This window comes from Neodiprion lecontei, chromosome 3, assembly GCF_021901455.1.
Source record: "Neodiprion lecontei isolate iyNeoLeco1 chromosome 3, iyNeoLeco1.1, whole genome shotgun sequence".
NCBI lineage: Eukaryota > Metazoa > Arthropoda > Insecta > Hymenoptera > Diprionidae > Neodiprion > Neodiprion lecontei.
Window position 1 is genome coordinate 23,644,093 of NC_060262.1, and position 16,289 is coordinate 23,660,381.

Sequence of the window (16,289 nt, forward strand, 5' to 3'; positions counted from 1 at the left end):
TCCCTTGCGCGTAGGCTGCTGGATCTTTGTACCTATTCTAGGACGTGGAAACGCTATACGTTGTAAAACTTGCGTAGGTCGCAACAGTCCGTACGGTAACTCAATCAATGGAATGAATTTACCAGTATACGCGTACCTTATACTTAACCAGCTCATACATCGTGATTATGCGAGTATTGTATAGCAGCTTGGAAATGATTTTCTCGCCATTTTGAAGCTTGCGGTTTGCTTCATTTGTAGGATCGAACCGTTCCTAAGACCGAGTTAACAAAAGGCTTCCATATTATACCGAGACTTGTTATTGCCTGAAAGATTCATATCGACTGTCGAAAAAAGAAGAGTTGTACGTTGTAATTTACGGGGAATCCAGCAACAATTTCGTTCAATGCTACACTGTTACAAATCACTCTTTTCTTTCTTACAATTCAACATTTCATCCTTGAGTTAAAAATTCGTGAAACTTGGTCTGTTATTAGTTGCACGATTCGGAATTTTTTTTACGTTGTACAAGGATGAAAAGCATACCTTGGAATTTTGATGGGTGCATATTCTCGGTAGCAGGCAGGACGCTTAGAACGATTATCGGCTAGACGGAGTTTCAAATAATTGATACGTGCCGAGTAGGCCAACAGATGTATCTTGCTCTAAATTTTTCTGCATTCGAATTGTTTCAACATTTTTTTCCATGCACGGTATGTCGGGTATTTCCGCGAGTATGGTTCCTTTCTTTCTACGAAGATATTCCATCCGGCGTTAACAGATTTCGCGGCAAAAGTTTCATTCTCTTTGTTATCTCAGTGCTAGGAAATACGAAGTGAAGTTTGTATCATGAAGTTAACTAAATATTTTTATTTCATCACTATTCTACAACTTCTGAATTGTAAAACGTCCAATAAATCAAAGCTCACTTATCCTACACACTCGCAGCCCGCGAGAACTAATTCAAAAGTCGTAAAAGAGTGACTGGGTTTTCACTGTTTCACTACGCTATAACGTTATGAACTTCAGCATCGTAACAAAACAAGATATTCTATACGTAGGATGAGAAAATGCAGAGACTTTTCTAACTTGTTTTACAGAAGTAAAACAAATAGTTAGGCCTTAGAGTCTTCGGTGAGGTATATTTAGCCACTTTCAAGGGAGAGATTCTAGTAGGTTTATTTCTGGGAACAGTTTTCGTCTAATTTGATCGCACGCGTTTCAACTATTTGCCAATTCACGTATCAGTAGCTTTAAAATTATTTCCATACAAGTTTTTATTTCAAGTGAAAGCTGTATGAGACTCCTGACCTATCCTAACGGAAGCAGGGTCGAGACTATTACTGAAAAAGTAAGCATTACACTCATCAAAAACTCACCAGAAGTTTCCCCACAAGCAAACTCCCAAATCATCGCTAATATATAATATACTTCGGAGAAGTTTACACGTACCTAAGTATATTCATGCCGCAGTCGCAGACGTTCCGCAGATATTTACAGACTCCCGAAGGAGAACTTGCGAGAGACGGTGAATCGGTGTATCAAGCCATTCATGCATTGAACACCGAGCAGTCCTTGAAGCGTCGATATACGTCGAGCGACGGTGCATTTCTCATTTTACGGAAGTTGTACGTAGGTACGTTCGTGTAAAGCGTATTCGAGCAACGGTAGATTCACGCAAACATTCTCGTCTCTCTCCTTTCCACCAATCGCAGCATCCGTCCGTCTCTCTCAAGCGGTCGTTTTCCTTTCCCTCTCTATATCGCGCCCTCTAATGTGGGCGATGTGTCTGTCTCTTTCTTTATCCTCCTCCTCTCCCTCTCTATCTCCCTCCCTCCCGTCCTCTCTCTCTCTCTTTCTCTTGCTCGCGGGCCGCGATCTGCTTGTGATTCAAAACCTGAGGACACTTGTTGCATTGCGCCCGCTTACACGCTCGCACACTTGAACGACGAAGCTGTGAAACTATTTTGCTTCGAGATTCTCTCTCTTTCTATCCTTTCCTCCTCGTCGCCCCCGCAGGAGACTTCTGAATCCCCGTAACGTACACTCGATTATTCTCGATTTCCGATCTTCAATCCCTCCGGAGACAAGCCGGCTGCGTAAACTTGGACGTTGAACTTGCAGCCGCGTTATCTGTCTTGTACCGCTCGAATGGAGTTGTCGTCAAACGTGATTCGGAGGTGCCATTGCCGTACGAGCATTACGCTATTCAGGTACGGAACAAGTTCTCCAAGTTATCGATACGCTAACTTTTTACTCGTTGGAACCAACTCTCATGTTCAACTACACGTACACACACTTTGAATCTGTCGGTACGAACCGGTTACCAATTATATGCATATTCGCTGACTGTAGTAACTTGTACCGACGATTGGTCCAGGAAATAACGACACTCGTGACTCTCAAATCGAACACAATTTACCCACATGTAATTATGTAACATTCTCTCTCGTCGTATGACTTGGTTTTTACGGTATTATTAGTATTCTTTGGTTTTTTGAACATTCTGCGTCATCCAGTGACAGAAATAGGTTTGTTTGATTCGAAATTGATGGAGAACGATGGGGTTGAGGATCGGCCGAAATTTCATGATCTTTTCAGATTTTCTAAACCGCTTAATTTTGTGCTAAAAGGTGAAACGAAGGTCGTGACGTGAAAAAATTTCTCATTAACAGAAGAGAGCTCTTTCTTGTTTGCAAGTGTGTACGATGTCGATAAAATTGGATCAGAAAATTCTGTGCTTTTGGATATAGAAGAGGTATTTTAGACGGTTGCAAGGAAACTATGCATAAAGAATCGTATAGAAATAATCAATTGAGCTTAAAGTTACTCGATTCTCACGTCGTAAAACTCGTAATTGGATATGGTCAAAATTGGAGAATTTGAATTTTGAAAATTCAGTATATCGCGACAAATGATCAAAGAAAAAATCCACACCAATTTCGTAGGTTCGAAAAATGATGGAAATCTTTTTGCATACGCCGTTTACAGCGCAGCGACTTTGAACATAGCAGAAGTGTTACGACAACCATCCTAAAAGTACCATGAAATTCGGAGGAAAAGTTGAATTTATCAGTGGGAGAACCGCCGCGCTGCCAAGTTGGAAGAATTCAGAGCTCGGATATTTCACTGTAACGTTGCTCTTCGCGAGTCGTAAAATTCTCCCCTGCGGAATGTGCAGAGCTTCCGTACGCACGGTATAAGGTTACGACGTAGATCGAATGTAGACTCCGTTACACCGGGATTCGATTCCTGAATGGTATCTCATTCCGGGGAGCTTGGCTGAGCGACCGGCAGGTTGTAGGTACGTACGTCCGTCTCGGTCTCCCGGAGGAAACTCCTAACCGAATCTATTGTCGCGAGTTTTACCGCGGCAAGAGAAGACACGGTAAACACATTTCAGAAATGCGCGAGTCTTGCGAATACAGCGAGAGGCGTACACCGTCGGTTTCCAGGGCTCCAAGGGTCTTCGGTCTTATCTTTTCTCGTCCTCTGATCAAGTTATGCGGGAGCTCTCACGTACCCCTGAAAAAAATGTTTCCTACCAAACGGTAAAGAACGCTGCAGCCTACGGGGAAAATAACTGCGAGGTGGAGAGAGACATCAAAGTGATTTTCTCCCCGTGGTTTCGCAACACGCGTGTATAATAACGGGGGCGGGTTTTCATGCGGTTAAGAAATTTCAAGAACGTGACGGATCAAAGATGCTGCAGCGTCTTTCTCACGACGCTGTATACACGGTAGCAAGTCACTTTTTCGCGGAAACGTCTCATATACGCATTTCTTTATTTATTTCTTTCACGATCACTTACATGATCAAAATACTCGAATCAGCGGATGACCGGTCGGAATGGTTAAAAGGCTGTCGATTCGAGTGGTTTTTTTTCGCGGATCGAAGGCCGGACAGCCGTGGCTATCCTCCGCGTCATCTCGTCTTTATCTAGCATTAAGGTCGCGGTCGATCGCCGCTGAGCGAATACGAAGGACTGTTTACGAGGGTCGCCCCCGTTCTCTTCTTGTTTCAGATCACCGAAACTTACGCGTTTCTGCCCCGCGAAGCTGTGACCAGATTTCTCCTCGGATGTACGGAGTGCCAACGACGCCCCAGGACGCCGAGCCCGACAAATCTCTCCGCCCAGTCGCAGACGACGCCCTTGGCGACGTCCGCGACGCCACCGAGTCCGACGCCCGCCACCGCCCTATCAGCGTCTCCGGTCCAGACGAGCCAAAGACCCAGGGAAGCGAGCCACGCCCCGGAAGGGAAAAGTCTATTCAATTACAGGCACCCGAAGCACCCGAAGGACAAGCCGGAGCAGGATACGAGCGCTGCTGGGAGGACCGGCGTCAAGGACAAGGAGGAGAAGTACAATCCGCTGAGTATCTCGAACCTCCTCAAGAAGGATCCTCCGGTCGTCGGGTTCCCCACCGCTACCACGATCACGACCACGACCACGTCGACGGAGAGCCTCGCCGAGTCCCGGCGAACCCCGGAGTCCGACAGAGCGAGTTCCCGGAGCTCGGCGTCCTCGAAGAGGCGGCGGATGCTTCCGGAGGGTCGGACGCCGTCCCCGCCGCCCTCGGCGCCCTTGGCGCGACCTTGGAGTCCTAGTATCGACCCGAAGGACACCCCCATCGACTACAGCCTGCCCATCACCACCACCTACTTGAAGCACCAGCAGAGGCTACTCGCCGAGAAGACCAAGCTCGCCTCGAAGACGGTCGAAGGACCGGCCGAGGACGACGCTCAGGTAGCGAATAACGTCGACACCGAAGCGCTGGAGAGGGAGAGGTTCTCCCCGGCTGCCGGGCTCATCGACACCAACCTCAACCTCCTCGCCACCATTCAACATCTTCACTGCCAGGTGATGCTTGCTCTTACCGAGAGGCTCAGACCCGCCGTTGTCCCTTCCTCCCTCGCCCTGCCGCAGGCGTCCTCCATACTCGCATCCTCGATGCTGCATCCCGGGATCTCGATTCCTTCTATCATAAACCAAAATCATTCCTGAGTTTGCCTTCAAGTCACACCCTACGGTTAATTCGACGGAGAGGTTCTGAATTAGTGTATTCCGGTACCTGCTTCGGATCGTTTCCTTTTTTTCTTTGTAAATTTCAGGACAGAAGGTTTCTCCCTTTAGCGAGTTTCTCGATCGTATCTTTCATCATAGGTTGAATTTCGCATCTGGTATAGTGCAACAATTATATGCACAACGTGTCAAGTTTTAATTTACTTCTAAAAATCTCACACCGCAAGGAAGTGTTAATAATTGTAACTCTTTTCTAGTACCTACCGAGAAGTATAGGTTTTAATTCCCGTGGCATTTGTTATATCCGTGTTCACGATCATTAGGAAAAACTATAAGGGCTTGAGTCTGGAGTTTTTAACTTTCGTAGAAGAGGAGCTATTGTTTCTCTACCGTACGCTTAATTTACGTTGTCAATTCTATCTGTCTCTCTAGGAGGTAACCCAAATCCCATTTGACACAGTTTTTTGGTACTATCATCAATTCGCATCTTGGTCGCGACGCAATTCGAGCCACGTGAAATGATATGGTAGTAATATGATAATTTCTCATTCTCACACGTTGATGGGCATTAAAATGCAGTGGAACCGGTTAATAGGTGTTCGTCGTTCAATGATATCGTCGACACAAGTGTAGTATTCCTGTTTTTAGTTTATAATGAAAATATTCTCCACGTACAGAAAGTTACGACGAATGATCTGCGTTACTAGGGTAGGTCGTAAGTTATCAAGCGTCTCAAGCAAGGTTTTGAATATCACTGAAAAACTCTTAGACACTCGAATGGGTTTCGAAAGCTTCTTGTCCGCACAGTTCACTAACTGCAAAAGTTGAGAGATCCGGAAAAAGCCCACGCGCGAAATATTGAATGGAGGGGATACGGTTTTATTCGTGAAATAGAAGAAAACAAGATAGTGAAACCAAAAAAAAAAAAAAAAGCAAACGAAACAAAAAAGAAAAAAATTATTGAATGTATAAAATACTAGTTTTCTGAATCTTTAATAATAATTATATTCTCGTTACGTTTAGTGAGAAAGCATGCTGGTTTTCAACTCCATCTCTATACATATAATATACTTATGTCGTCGTATCTACCTATATATTTCGATGTGTTATAGGACAGACCTTATTTTAGGGCTGAATTAATTCTTTCAAATACTACGTATAATACGCCTCAAAAATAACGAAAAAAATTACAAAAAAACAAAAAACAATCTTCATTCTTGTCGTGTCTCTTTGCTAGAGGAAGTAGCTTATCTGTATATTATATGACATATAATACCAGCCTTAATTAACAATAATAATTAACAATAGTATAGCCATAGAGATTGTAACTAAAATTGCGATAAAAGTTTATTCGCGATGTTGTCTATATAATATATATGTTAGAGAGTTTAGATTTGGCAAACGTTAAACGTGAAAAAATGTCTTTAAATTATATATAAATGTAATATTATAGTAAAAACCCTATGCAAAGCACACACCTTTCAATTTTGTAAATATAACACTGTTGTAACATAGTGTGGATTTCTAAGGTTATATAATATGTTATTATATTACTATTATCACGATTATTATTGCTATTATTATTATTATTTTTATTATTATTACTATTATTATTATTAATATTATTATTATTATTATTATTGTATTTGAAATGCACACCGATAAAAAATGGAAAAACACATACATGAAATATAAAATATGCTACGTATAGTGCTGTTCTGAATTGTTTAGATAGTATGGTTTTCCTTTGCCTTACGATTAAGAGTAAAGTATCTATGTGCTCGAAAGTTGTACAGCTCGCGATTGGACTTTGTTGGTCTTGTCATTTTGTTTTACGAAAATTTACGATACGAAGAGATAAAGGTACTCGATAGATGTTCATAAGTCAGGTCTATGTACCGAAAAACCGGAAAGCAGCAAAGCGAAGAAAAATCTTGCGCACTTACTCGGATCTGTCAAGATCTCCGTTGCAAGTGAAAAAGAAAAATGATTTAGGATCGGAATGATAACGCACAAGATTTCTCCTTACATCTAACTTTAAGGTGGGGTGATAGCCATACGCTTTGTAGAGAAGAACAAAGTAATTGGCGTTCAGTGAGAAGGAAGCCAGAGCGAATATCTTGAAACTCCGAATGAAAGGAAGAAAAGGAAAGGAGAAGGATGAAAAAAAATAAAATAAAAAAAATTCGAACGATGCGGGGCGCGCATTCAGACGCGTTACGTCTGTTTTCGGTCATTGGTATACCTTCGCATTCATACATCTACAATATGTGTGTGTGTGTATAACGTGTACGTATAGATCGGTTTCTTACAAATCGTCAAATGGACCTGATGATCCGAACTCTGATCCGACACGCAGAATCCAGCATCTAGAATCCCGAGACTAACTCCATATACCTTGGCGCACTTTACCCATTGCTTTTCCCTCGCTCTCGCCGTTCGTTCCACGCCGGTTGTTCGCCGTTCGTTCCGCCGTTCCTCCTCCGCCGCCGCCTCGTCCGTTCGTCCGTCGACCCCCTCGCGAGTCCTCCGCACGCCTACTTCCACCCCCGTTCACCGTCCGCCCCTGCAACCGCCATCCACCTACTGCCCCTTAGTCAGCCCTCAGGAAAACTCTGCCCCATCCCCGACGCTTCCAATAAGGCTGCCACCCAACCCCGCCGCCACCCTTACAGCCAGAGGCCTCGCTTCGCCCTCACCATTGTTGTTATCGATTCCTCCTCTACCGTGATGCGTGTTTTTCGTGGATTTTTCGTGGTTTCTCGATATATACTTTCGCTCGGTCGAGCGCCGGAGGACGGCGTCCGGAAATGCCTATTGCGGGATACCCGATGCGTTTGGTCGGTGAAAAATCGCTTATTTTTAATCTAGAACGACGTGTTGTACGGGAAAAGAGGATTAGTCGCCCCTTTTAACCGCGTATGCCGTTGAAAATAATTTGTCTACATGTTTCGATGGGAAAGTTTACCCACCCTCAGTTCAACCTTCAGCCTTAGTTATCATTCGAACTAGCCACGGCGGCACTAACATTATGGCCATAAATGGTGAAGAGATGTTTTGAGATCCACCGTGAACACTAATTTTCAAATAACAAAATGTACCAAGCATTCGAACTCGGATTTTAGTCGTGGATCGAGTAATTGAAGAGATCAAAAGTCAGTACAGTAAATTGAGAATTGCACGAAGGTGGCCTCGAACGGTGCATGATCTACGCACCTACACCCCACTCATAGGCAAGTTCGCAAATGACCGCGTCGCCGATGTGGAACGCGTTACACATACGCCATGAAATCGCGGTCGGTCAATCAGCGGTCCTTTTTAGGGGGTGAATGTAGGTTCTATACTTTCAATCGTCCATCCAATTACGCTGCTCCCGTCCAATTGCCTCCAGGCATCCGTTCGACGTCGCGGGAGGATAGCTGGCGAGGGTCGCAAGTCCGTTGAACGTCAATTTGCTATTTTCACTGTGGGGACCGAATCTGACTCTGGTACACCCCTTCGCACCGCAAGATGGGTATGTGAATTATTGTTTGGGGAATACGTCGGGTTTCATTGTCTTGGCCTACTTTCATCGTTTCTCAGTGACTTTGGGTAATTATTTAAATCACGTCGCTATATTCACGGTTACTTGATTGTTTATTTGGGAAGCAAGCATCCGCTGCTTGCCGTAACTCTTTTCATTCGATCTAACCGAGAAAAATGACTTCGCACGTCATACACTACGCTAAACTCGTGTGTGTTTTTAGTTTTTTATTCACTTTACGAGAAATTAATGCCGGTACGTGTCATTCGTTCATTTTTGGTCTGCCGCGTCCCATCGTTTCGCTCTTTTGATATACCAACAATTTTTTTCCACCGCAAGTTAACGTTCCTCGTTTTTTGGAAATCTCTGCGACCTGCCAAAAATAATTTTGGGTTTCGGACAGTGGGTCTAATCGCGGAACGGTTAAATGATTGATGAATCACGACACGACGTAACGAATGCCGCCTAGCGACCGTGGGTTTATAAACGTGTTTCGCAAACCGAAATTCGTGTTACCGCGGCGTAACACGTTCGTTCCGATTTCCACGATCCGGTCCCTCAAATATACATCACCGGCAGTCGTGGTTGGCACACGGTGAAACCCTTTTCGCGTGAGGTCGTATGATTAGATTTTCCTTGGTCGATCGTAGAAAAATACACTTCTGCCTCCTAAGCAGAGAGCTTTTTCTCGGACCGCATCCCTGGGAAACGGATTCGGGGACGCCTCGTGCTCCGACTCGGGTTGAAAAGCTTATTCGTTCTTTCTGCCCGCTGCTGCGGAGAAAGCAGAAGAATTCTTGTTCTTCGGGCGACATCTAGCCCTGCCCCCCTCGCTTCCCCGGCGAACCTCGACCCGTTCCACCCTCGAGAATAGCGCTAGCTCCAGAATGTAAGGGATGATTTCGGAGATAGCTGGAGGGTCGTCGAGTCCTTGGGTGTGGGGGACGGAACGGGGATGGGGATCGTGAGCCTGGGGAAAACCGGGGACGGAGGTGAGTCTGCGAAGTCTCAGAGGGTGAGTTTGGCGCCAAGGTGTCGCTTCGCTATGTAGCGATCCGCCGGGTGGTACGACGGCTATATACCCATCCGCCGCTCTTGCCTTCCATTTAATTTTTGAATAGGAGAAAAAAAGACTTGCCGCAAAATATAGCGGGTTACGCCTCGTCCAATTTACCTTCCCTCCTCTTTCTCTCTCTCTCTCTCTCTTTCTCTCGCGGTATCGGATTTCGTCAATTTTTCGTTATTTCGTGCTTGCATTGCCTTTCCCACGAATATTGAATAACTCATGTACCTAGTTTTAATACTTGCGGAAGCAAAACTGGCGATAGTATATCGGACTACACTTCATTATTTACGTATTTCCACGAGACCATTTCTTGAAGGAATACTTTCGAGAAAGCTCGATGTTCCGTCAAGTCCGTAAAAATGAAATTACAGCACAGCCATTGAAATGTTTGATCTGTCTCCAATCTGGTATCGTTTGGAGTCATACTTTCAAAAAATGAGGTATCCCTCTACCGAATTGTTTCATACGTATGTTTCATGTCTCATTGTCAGCTGATCAATCCGTTAATTAATCTGTTCCAATTTAATTGCTCCCCTCTCCTTCTTACTCAAAAAGTTATTCACCGTAGTATTGGTTAGAAACCGATTCGTTCAACTGGTATGCAAATCACGACGTACGTTAAACCACGTGAAAAGTAACTCTGATATTTTGAAGGAACCGATAATCGATTCGAACATTATTAAAAAAATACATAAATAATATCTCGACTTTTACAGCACAGATTTTCGAGTAAAATATTATATCAAATGATAAATGGGAGCGAAAACTTTGTCATTAGCTTTGGAATTAGTACGAAGGATGCCCAAAGAGCGAAAGGAACGGAAAGCCAGTGACGTTGGATTGAATCCCGAGTAAATTACGCACCGTAGATTCTTGAAGGTAAGGATCTCGCGGAAGGTGTTCTTATATTTTCAGGCCTACGTACGTTCACGCACAAACACACGCACGGACACTCACAATACCTGTAGCGATGAATGAGAGAGGCTGTTGAGAAGTATGCAAATCACGGTATCCGAACGGGATTGGAGACGTGTTATTTCTAGCGTAAACACAGGTATAGATCCGCAGTCGGGCTGCCGCGATATAAAATGTACCATTATGTATCAGGGCATGTATTTACGACCAATAACGGCGTTTAATTCCATACCATTTTGAGCGTTTTAAAGCATTTTTCTTTTATTACATCATATTTATGGTTCGGGCCACCAGTCTTCTCGCGCCATCGCGGTGGGGATGGATTCTTTTCGCTCGATGGAAAAACATGAAAATCTTCGTACGGCTCGAAAACTCCCGAAAAGAGGGGAAAAGAGAGAGAGAGAGAGAGAGAGAAAGAGAGGAAGGCCGTGAACGAAATAGGGTTACTAATTTCCAAATAACGAAGGGATTAATTGTTCGGCAAATTTCGCAAGAAGGGCGCGTTTGTTTTATCTTGACTCTTCTAAACGTCGTAACATAATTTGAACATCGTTCACCGTTTCAATATTTGACACTCCGACTTCTGGAGAATACAAATCTCGTATATGTATCGTGTACGCGTAGCGTTTTTAGGGTCTCAAGCATTGGCGTTGATAATTTTTGATTAGATATTATCAGATTGAAACGTTTGGATACCGTTCAACAACCTCGCTTGATATTGCGATGTTGTTACTCAATTTTGACGAACTGTAAAACCGCGTGTTGCATTCATTTGTAAACATATTCCGGAGGATTTACAAAAGCGCGGAATGCAAACTGATTGATATTCGATGAAAAAGCCTGTACTACGAAATGCGGATAGAATTGAACAGGTCTGTTTGAAATTCCCGTTTTCAGTAAATTCGTGTAACTTGAAATATTACTGATATCATAGAACTACGCGTAGGGCGAGTCGAGTCGTTTAATCGTGTCCATGGAATAATGGGTTCATTACAGGTTATAGCGGAGCATTGGTGAGGGTGAAAGTCAGGGTGGGTGATTTATCATTCGAAAGTGTTACGATGCGTTTGTCTTTTTTGGATACGGGAAATCCCGGGTGGGCTGTCGAGGGGTCGGCTGCAACAGACGCTACGTTTCGATAACCGTCTGACGAATGGCGTGGATTTTTTTCAGATAACTTGAACTAGGTGTTCTTCGATGTAACCAGCGAATATGAATCACAACGGTCGATGGCCAGATGCCAGAAGCGTGAAAAAAATTGCTTTACTACCCCGAAAGAAGCGTTTTTAAATATTCATACTTGCGGTTTTACGTTTCATATCTCTTTTCCCGCCCGACCAACAACACTGCTCGCCTATTTCTATTCAAACGTAGATAGATATCCACATGGACCTTGCACGCGTACGACAGACATACTCTTATTCCAGAAGAGCGATTACTTGCATGCGATAATTTATTACGCCTCCTCGGCAGACGTCATTCCGCCACGAGGAAAACTCCTCAGAAACGCTGAATGATGATCCGCTTGCGTTTCACGCGACTTCCCTTGCTCTGGTGCTTTCCAAGAGGTCGTGATAGCATGACAGGCGGATCCGCATCTTTAGGCGCGATGCACGTTGCAAGACTGATGAACGACTGAAAGCAACATAACTGCCTGTGAAAATTGTGTCTCTCTTTTAATACCGCATGCTGTTGATCATAATTATGTCTCAAATCGTGTTCAAGACGTCCGGAAGTTGACGGCACGATACGGCCCACTGATCATAACGATAACGACGAATAATGAAATCGAATAAATGAATCAGCTCGTATTAGACTCTCGAGGAAGTGTTATCAACAATTTACAATTTCATTCTTTAATTGTTGCACAAAAAAGTAAAAGAATTGTGAATTGTGTTTCTGAACATCTCTGAGTTCCCGTTGCATCTGGTTACAGCTCTTGATTGCTATCGATATTAGCTTCAAATATTAGAAATCAATTCTGTATGTCGTACCAAATATACACTTTGATGCGGTTTCCTTTCAGAAAGAATTACGGCCACGCACCGCATAAGCTAACGTGAAAAAGATAGTAGAAGAGAAATAAATCCCCTGCGGCAAGTTGAGAGTCTCCAGATAATGCTCGTGTATTCCATTCAGGCGGGTCTTCGTTTGTACCCTGCTAGACGTAACGCTACAACGACTTGTTATTTGATCGAGGACAAATCGAGATTAATAGCACTTCTTCACTGACAATGAGCAAAATTTCTGCGTCGCTGGGATTTTGCTTGAACGGACCGTTACGTTGATAATTTTTAGCGTCTCGAGGAAGTTGAGCTATCGAGAAGTGCAATAATTAGGGATCAGCCGATGGAATATGGCCTGCCAATTACGAACGGTCACACAACGATTCACACCCGATCATCAATAAGTGGAAGAATATATTTCGACGCGATTAGCTAACTGTACTTGTTGCGACAGAGTGGTTGTATTTAAGTCTGAACGTGAGTGAGAATTCTATACTCGGATAATACAATCTGCAACTGACAAGGCTACCGAAGCTGAGAATCTGTCGACCGTCGATTCGACTGTGCCAGACAAGGTACGTCATCGGCAGCTTTCGTGTGGCTCAAGATCGTAATCAGGTTGAAACGTGAGTGTTTAAGTCCATCCGTCAAAGGCCTTCGGCGTGCGTACAGTTACACTTAACTTTCAGGATTTTGTGCTGTTTGGAAGTTGAAATAAGGAGAATCTGGCAAACAGATGGGGAGACGCAGAATTTATTCACGTTATAGATTTATAGGTCGTTGCGTACACCGCCGAAGCTTCTATAACGTCGAGATGAGGAAGTCGAATTGGTACGCGGAAAGTTTTCTGTGTTATTCTTTGACAAGCCCCAGCAGATAGGCGACTGAAACTACATTCTGTGTTGTGAAATATTCGAAATTTAGCTTCGGTGGCCAATCTACTGGCGTTTACCACCGAGTTTCACAAAAAATTTCTGGTATGTAACGCGTCGCCTGCGTCGTCGTTATCTGCATTTCCCAAGAATTATCCTTGCTTTGAAAGATACGTTTTTAATTGGAGAGGAGTAAAGACAGCTCGACTCGAGAAGCTGCGTCGTTGCTTCAGCAAGATCCGTTCAAGGAGCATTGCAGCTGCGGCGAGGCGTTTCGAGTTTCCGATGTCAAAAGGGAACCGATAACGACGCCTCGACGACGCCGAGCTCAGGACCCAGAGCTCGCGTCAGGAAACCATATTCGAGAACGGAAGCCCCCCAATGCTCGTCGTCTACTCAGCGTACGTCTTAACTGGACACCAGTCGCACGTTCGTTTCCAAAGCTGCAAACTAATTCAGTGGCTTATTTTTTTTTTTTTTTTTATCGTCGGACAGTTATTTTCTGAGAAAAGTTGTTTGCTAATCTTTAATTTATACAACCCAGGATCTGCGGTGATCTTAAAAATTTGAGAAAAACGTTACGGAACTTTATCACCGTGTTCAAGAAATTTTGTCGCACTTTGGCATTTGTACTCAATGCCACTTTCTAAACTCTATGATTTTTGGCGAAATCGGAATTGGTTAAGAATTTCTTAAATGTCTACAAAATTATGAATCTTGGGAATAACTTTGGACATAAAGGTGATCGTTTTTTTTCCATAACTATCATCGTGTAGTTGCAGATGGCCAATGGATAATAACGAGTCTCGAAAAGTCGAAACTTTCGTTGGAATACAAATGGTTTTTGGTTGTCGGTGGTGTAGAAATGACGCTTATACGAATAATAACGACAACATGACTGACAACGAATCATTATTTGTCTGTTTTATATTAAACCTTGGTTTGATTGAAGGTTGTGATGATTCCACGCTGTTAATTTCACAAGATAAATGTGTAATCCTGCGCATATTCGATTTTAACACAACATGCGAAACGTTGTAGGTATATTACGAGGACGAGCGAAAGGTGTATCATCTTTGAATTAACACCTCGAAGAGATCAGAGCTTGACTAATCGAAAGAGCCGCACCGAGCGAAGGTGGCTTAAAACCTCCGATTCCTTTCAAATTCTCGGGAGGCAGGCATTTGTTGACTAATTAGCGGGGTAGAAGAGTGCGTCGCGAAGCGTCGACACGGGGTGTCGCGTGAGTCCGGTACCATTTTTCTGGGACAGATATCCCGGTAACAGACCCGTCCTTGGGCGCCGATTCCCCTCGCGCGACCGCGTGGCGTCCGTCTAGGTGTGCGTGAGACTCGCACGTACAAATACCCCGCCGGCAAAGCACCCTCGCGAACATTCGCCCCCATACCCCGAAAGCCCCGAACCCTCTAACCCCGTCCAACCTCGTAGGTGGGTGCGCCCCGCTGGCGCCTGAATCATCCAGCCCGAGGCCGTCCGAGTGGGCGGCGGGTGGTGGGTCGGGGGTGGCTGACTGAGCCACGGTTTTCGTGGGTGGGCGAATGGCTCGGCGGTCGGGGGGCGGCGGAGTTCTGGGGGTGGAACGCCGGGAATGGGGGGGGGGGGGAGGAATTCGAGCGCGAGGCACCCACCCTACCCCAGCCCATTCCATTCCATCCCCCGTCGGGTTGAAGCAACCCGGGGCTTTCGAGGGTGAGTGGAAAGGGGCGGGTGGCGGGATGAGGAGGAGGAGGTGGAGGGGGGAAGTTGAGGGAGAGAACGGAGGGACAGAGACGGTAACGCGGTGTAAGGCTTCACTAATTATTTTTTGTCGGTCGTCCGACAGGGGTGCGCCTGCCGGGAGTGACTGAAATTAAATGAATGAGTACCTACGCCCGGGGGGTGCGCCGCCCGCTATGCCAAGGAAAATTAGGGGGAGGAAGGGTGCATCCGTTATACAGGATTACGTGTATCTACGGAATTGTCACGTTTTTTTTTTTTTTTTTGCCCAGGTGGAGAGCTAGATTGTTGGGATTAGCTACGACAGTGGTAAGTCACTACGAACAACCATTGTTCACTTTCTTCTGCACTAGGTACAAAGGAAATATACTTACGGTCCCTGAAACACACCCTAATCTCGTGCCGAAAACGTGGGTGTGGATATTAGCTTATTGTTTTCACAAATCGAATTTAAGATCTGTTCCCATTTCAAATTGTGCTCTCTTCTTTTTTTTATCCAACAATTAATCACGTCTGAAAGTGTGTTTAAAGAAATTCACGAAGCATCATTTTATGACCCATGTTTACAGTCTTTACTGACATATTGCTCACTGTTAACTCCAGCCTCAATGCCACACTACACCATTTGAGAACCTTCCGAGTAGCTCTGCGTTGCGGGACAGTTACTGTTGAATCATTTGCAATTACTCGGACAAAGAAGAAAAATATATTGCTACAGGTCTACAAAATGTGCCTAGATGACAGTGGTTTAAGAAAAGTCGATTCGGGATTTCTACCCAGCCGTAAGCAACGGAATCATCTACACTTAAATACGGTTTATAACCGGTATATGTACTGATTGCATGGTCCCGAGATTTGTTTGTTCGATTTCCAGTGCTCGACCCTTATTTGCAAATGGAAACTTGAAGAGTATTTTGATATTTCGTTGTATTTGCATCAGTCGCTTAACGGATCATTGATCAGGAATTATCAATGGGGATGTATTCCTGCCTGCGTGAATGGAATGCTGGTTATTTCAAAAGGTTTATCGATTATCTAACTAATATTTTAGATCAACACTTGTTACTTGATTATTTGGCGAAGTGATTGTAACAAAATCTCCGTACAGGGCCAACTCTGATTGAGATTGACCTAATTCCCAAATTTTCTACCCTGTCATGGTGTGTTT

The 16,289-nt window shown here is 44.4% G+C and overlaps 1 protein-coding gene across 5 annotated transcripts in view; it reads left to right on the plus strand.

Annotated features, from left to right (window-relative positions):
* The window catches only part of LOC107227859, a 50,574-nt gene extending 43,964 nt beyond the window's left edge, over positions 1-6,610 (plus strand). For 3 of the 5 annotated variants that reach the window (XM_046734376.1, XM_046734374.1, XM_046734375.1), the window contains exon 4: positions 4,004-6,608. In XM_046734376.1, coding sequence (XP_046590332.1) covers positions 4,004-4,984 — 981 coding nt within the window. In that variant the 3' untranslated portion in view covers positions 4,985-6,608. Of the gene's footprint in view, positions 1-4,003 lie in introns of all 5 variants that reach the window. The other 2 variants (XM_046734372.1, XM_046734373.1) reach the window with 1 other exon arrangement.
* The last annotated feature ends 9,679 nt before the right edge of the window (positions 6,611-16,289 follow it).